Source organism: Toxorhynchites rutilus, chromosome 1 (genome assembly GCF_029784135.1).
Source record: "Toxorhynchites rutilus septentrionalis strain SRP chromosome 1, ASM2978413v1, whole genome shotgun sequence".
NCBI classification, from domain to species: domain Eukaryota; kingdom Metazoa; phylum Arthropoda; class Insecta; order Diptera; family Culicidae; genus Toxorhynchites; species Toxorhynchites rutilus.
The window spans coordinates 158,909,739-158,915,309 of NC_073744.1; the positions used below are offsets into that span (position 1 = coordinate 158,909,739).

Below are 5,571 nucleotides of genomic sequence, written 5' to 3' on the forward strand. Positions count from 1 at the left end.
AGATCGATTTTTGTTTTTATTTATATTTTGACATGCGACAGCTCCACTGAAGTACAGGGTGACTCAAAAGTCATGAAATTCTTCAAAAATAAGGGACCTGATTGGCGATCTAACGCAAAACGTAAACGATCGATGAGACATCTGGATTTTGTTTTTGAACTAAGAAAATAATGATAAGGTAACCTAAAACTCGAAAACAAATCACATATATTTTACTTCCGGACTTTCCAAGGTAGTTCTCACATGTAGGAACCATGAATTTTTCTACTTGTTTTTGATTGTGCTCTCGAATTTCCTTCTTTGACTCAACCATCGTTAATATTTCTACAATTCACTCACTGAAAGAGCTAAGAAAATAACATGTAATAGATAAAATTGCGCAGAATTAAATTTCTTTCAAACTCACCGCAATCAAATAATCTTATATGATTATAACATAGTAATTTATGGAAAGAACTACAAATCTTCCATAAGCTCACATGGCAAAATTTAAAACCATCATCACATTCACCGCAGCGCCGCCTACACCCAAACTAGTGTTGGCAGAAAGCATGCCATCTTTGGCAGAAAAGATGCCATTTCCTGGTCATGAGAGTCAAATGCGCAAATAATGAGCTATTTTGAATCTTAAAAATGGTTTGTATGTATGCGTGCAGACATCTCTTTCTATTTACTTTTCTCTTTTCATTTGGGATTGTGCAAAAAAAAAAGTCCATACGACGTCAATGGGGATCGAACCAAGGCCGACTGGAATGCGAAGTTACTTTACACGACCACGCTATCCATATAGCTGACAGCGCTATTATAAATCAGCGTGATAATATTACACCTCATCAAAAAATTAAGTTGGAAGGTGTTTTCTAAGCCGATAAAGAAGAACATGAACGAGAATATATCTTTCTCTGTCTGGGCCGTGTATTTGGCAAACTACACGAAAAGCTTTCATTTAAATGTGTCTCCTGTTTCGCTCCCTCATGTTGGCTCTAGCATATATATTATACAAATGATATACATGTATTGGGGAGTAGAACATTTTATGTTATCTTTCAGCTCATTTAATGTAATAAATCGGGATGCCAGAAAATGTGCTAAAAATTAACTTTGGGTGTAGGTGTAGATTTGTACGTTAGATCGCCAATTCTCGAATACACTTCACGGTGGAAACAAAATAAACGGCACGCAATTGAACTACGTTTTACGAGTTAGTGAAGTGTCGAAGATAATAATGAGTTTCCAGGCAGAATTAGCACTTTCCAAATAAAAATCATTAATGAAAATTAACTTCTTCGTATCAAACTGAGAATCAGGCCCAAGGTAACTATCAATACGGTGTCAATAGTCAATAGTTATACTACCAAACAAACAGGTCACCACTTTCCCCCCACTACCCCTACTAGTGGCATCGTGGGAGAATATGTGCGGCGTGTAAAATAGGAAAAATCTTACATATTTTATTCGTTACATGGTTTTGAATAATGAAATTTCCACTATATACATGTCTTAGACAAAAAAAATGCGGGGATATTTTCTATAAATTTATGTATTCAGAATCAAAGTCCAACCTTCGATTAAAGATATATAAATTTGGATATACTAGTGGACATTCTTCTAGTTTCTTCGGACATTCTAGTGTAACTTTGTATCCAGCATCAAAAAAATAAACCAAATTCACATCAAACCCACAACATGGTTGATTGATCTATATTAACCTTTAACGAACGAGTGCATTTTTTTTAGAACGATGACCAGTTGGTCGACGTATTTTTAAGAAATCAAGTGCTTTATTTCCAGAACGAGAAAAAGTGCTCGGAAAGAAATGCTCCTGATCACGTTACATGCATAAGAAAGGCATAGCCTAACAGAATTCCTGAAATATAACGGAATGCCGCATGTATGGCGGCATTCGTTTTTTTTTTTAGAATATTTGCAATGTCGCGAGTATGGCGGCAATCGTTCGCTGAAGGCTAATATTTCGGCGTGATACTATAAAGAAGTTTCGAAAAGTATATCCAATTGTGACAGCTGCCAAAATAAGTGTTAAATTTTTCGAACTACCAATTGGATTACCCTGTGCTTCTCAACAAAGAATGTTGAGTTCTTACTCGTGTTCTTACTTGGCTCGTATCAGTGTAATGACAGAAGAATCATAAGCGATTCTGAGGTTTGAGCTTGATTTTTCGCGAATATGACAACAATTTAGTAAGCACTTCTTCATATTAACTTTCACTTTGAGAAATTTGTCTCAATAACAACACATAATGCAATTGATGTTGCTAATAGTAAAAAATAATCAAAAACTATAAAATCAGATAGCGTATACTCAACTACCACTGACCTGATTCAAACTTTTTACTATCTTACTTTTTTGCGACTGTGATAAGGAATGCCAATTTTATCAGACACAAATCTCGAAAGTTTGTCGAAGCACTGTATCACTGATTCGATAAGTTTAGTTTTTTTATTCTAGTTCACTTTTGAATTGTAGAAACGATAGTTGTTCACAACATCAATAATTTTCTCAACTCAACTCAGTGAAGGTGTAGAGGTTTTATGTTTTTCTTCTGTTACTGATACGTAAATATCGTATTAAATATCATATAATGATATAACAACTGTAAACATCGTTAAATCCCTTTCATTGCGTTTTAATTAAAAGAAAGTAACTCAAAATCTACCACATATTGCGATGCAACGGTTTTTAATCTTGTTATTCGATTCAAATAAGTAGGTATCCTGCACTCTGGTCATCATGTTTACACATTCTAAATCTAGGTCCCCGACGAAATACCGCCACGCAGGAAACCGTACTTATCTACCGGGTCGGATAAACTATCCACCCGTCCTGATAAAAGAAAAATAAAGTCCAAAATGTATTATCACCCAGTGTCGCTAAGCTTGCATCATATCTGCGCCTTCGGAATTATTTTCCCGAGATGCTTCCCTTTGTGTATGCGGCCCGACAGTTGGGAACAAGATTTATTTATTTTTTGGCGAAGCCCAAAAACGTATATAAATTGATTACCACCTTTGGTCACCGACATCAGTCTTCAGTCAACAGTTCGTTGGTTAGGAACCAAGCACTGGATTGGGAGTTAGAGGGAAGGATACACAGGTGTCGTTTGGAATTCCGAAAAGTGCGCTTGTGGTGTCTGTGAATTCAAAATCATATAAAGTGCCTCGAAAATGGGAAGTTTCCACAAAAGTTGTCCCATGAACGGGAAAGTGGCTCCACGCATCCACGTGAACGGTGATTTTGAGTCGTATTTTGTGCGGCCCGATCTGGAATCCCGGTGTACCTGGAAGCTTGGAACACGGCAAGCTAGTCCCCATCAGAACAAATCCCCGTAAGTGACCCTAATCGTGGAAACGTGTTTATTCGCGGTAAATTTGAACACGCGTTGAAGAACAATTTTCGTAATAGAATACCGAGTCGAATGGGTAAATTAGGTGGCACAGCCTGTGTAAGTGAGCGTAGCAAAATTCTGAGTGGAAAGTTGAAAGCAAATTTAACACCGTTTTAACTTATTTCATCGTCATTGCTAAATATTTCTCCCTGTACATATCCAGAAGCGTGTCATTTATTTATGCTTCAATTTCAAACTTGGAACAGAGTCCACCATGACAAGGCCATCAATAACATCCTGGAAGCGATTGGGAACACCCCGCTTGTTAAGTTGAATAAACTTCCCAAACAATTTGGCGTCAAATGTAACGTTTGTGAGTACCACTTTTTTTTTGGAAATCAAACATTCTTAAAATCAGGAAATACCAACTCCAACTAGACGCCAAGTGCGAATTCCTCAACCCAGCGGGTTCGGTCAAGGATCGCATCGGGTTGCGCATGATTGAGGAAGCCGAGCAGAAGGGACTTCTCCGGCCGGGTTCCACCATCATCGAGCCTACGTCCGGCAACACCGGTATTGGACTCGCGCTGGGTGCAGCCGTCAAGGGCTACAAGTGTCTCATCGTTATGCCGGAAAAAATGTCGAACGAAAAGGCGGATACACTGACGGCGCTCGGGGCGAAGGTCGTTCGCACTCCCACCGAGGCATCCTTCGACTCGCCGGAAGGACTGATTGCGGTGGCACAACGACTGCAGCGGGAGATACCAAACTCGATCATCCTCAATCAGTATACCAATGCGGGTAATCCACTGTCACACTACGACGGAACCGGGGCCGAAATTGTACGGCAACTGAATGGTAAAGTTGATATGGTGGTGATGGGTGCGGGGACAGGGGGGACTGCCACTGGGTTGGGCAGAAAGTTGAAGGAAGCAAACCCAGCCTGCAAAGTGATTTGTTCGGATCCATTTGGATCGATCATGGCCTTCCCGGAACATTTAAACAAGACGGAATGTAAGTTTTGGGAAGTTGAGGGAGTGGGTTATGACTTCATACCGACAGTACTGGATCGATCAGTTGTGGATCAGTGGATCAAATACAATGACAAAGATGCGCTGACCACGGCCAGGAAACTGATCGCTGAAGAAGGTCTGCTTTGCGGGGGTAGTGCTGGTGGAAACACATATGTTGCGCTTCAAGCCGCAAAATCGCTGAAGGAAGGTCAAAATTGTGTAGTCATTTTGCCGGACAACATCCGTAATCACCTTACGAAGTTCGTATCGGATAATTGGATGGAAGCAAGAAATTTAAAAGAGAGCGTAAATGTTCACAATCATAAGTGAGTGTCATATTGGTTATTTCATTCTCTCCAATTCATTTTAAATTCCGAAATTTAGATGGTGGAATCTGCCAATCTACTCTATCAAAATGGCTAACCCAGTAACGATAACACCGGAGGTGTCGATAAAGGAAGCGGTGAACATTCAAAAGATTCTCCACTTCAACCAGATCCCGGTTATCAACAACGATGGTTCCATCCGGGGTGTTGTTTATTTGGCGAACCTTGTGAGCAAATTGATGAATGCTGCTGTCAAGCCCACGGATCCAGTTTCGAAGGCTATTTTCAAACAGTTCGTCAAGATCGATCGTGACTGCACGGTTGGAAGGGCTGCGCGAATCCTGGAGAAGGATCCGTTCGTGTTGGTGATTGAGCACGAGAAAATACGTAAGTAGCCGATTGATTGCATATAAATGGTGTAATGTAATTTGTGCTATAAAAATTTCAGACACTGACGAGGGCAAATTTGAAACACGGGAAAAAGTTGTGGGAATCATGACTCAGCGTGATATTCTAAACTTCATCACATCTGCCTAAGGATCTGGGATTGCTACTTCATCGGAAGCAATATTTTATTTATAAAAGAAAATAACTATTTGATTGTAGATATACAAGTATATAATGAAAATAAAAATCAAAAATTAATAGTTTCTGTTCTCTAATTTATTCGAGAAAATCAACCTCTTATCTAACAGGTATTTCAATAGGGACGCTACAAAAGTAGACCGACAGGGACAGCAAACGACGCCATATTTTTCCCGCTCTCTTGACATTTCTCTCCAGTAAGGTTTGCCATTTCATAATGGTATGATACACGATCCAACAAACAAGTCGAAATTATTAAAATTTACTACAGAAATTCGGAATCAATGACCTCAACTCAACGAT

General features: G+C 39.4%; 1 protein-coding gene across 1 annotated transcript; it reads left to right on the top strand.

The window, feature by feature from the left end:
* Positions 1 to 3,056: 3,056 nt before the first annotated feature.
* On the top strand, positions 3,057 to 5,328 carry LOC129762476 (cystathionine beta-synthase-like protein). The gene is made up of 5 exons (XM_055760761.1): positions 3,057 to 3,344; positions 3,611 to 3,717; positions 3,783 to 4,683; positions 4,742 to 5,070; positions 5,132 to 5,328. Exons 1-5 carry the CDS (start codon positions 3,184 to 3,186, stop codon positions 5,218 to 5,220), a joined length of 1,587 nt encoding a protein of 528 aa, XP_055616736.1. The 5' UTR covers positions 3,057 to 3,183; the 3' UTR covers positions 5,221 to 5,328.
* The last annotated feature ends 243 nt before the right edge of the window (positions 5,329 to 5,571 follow it).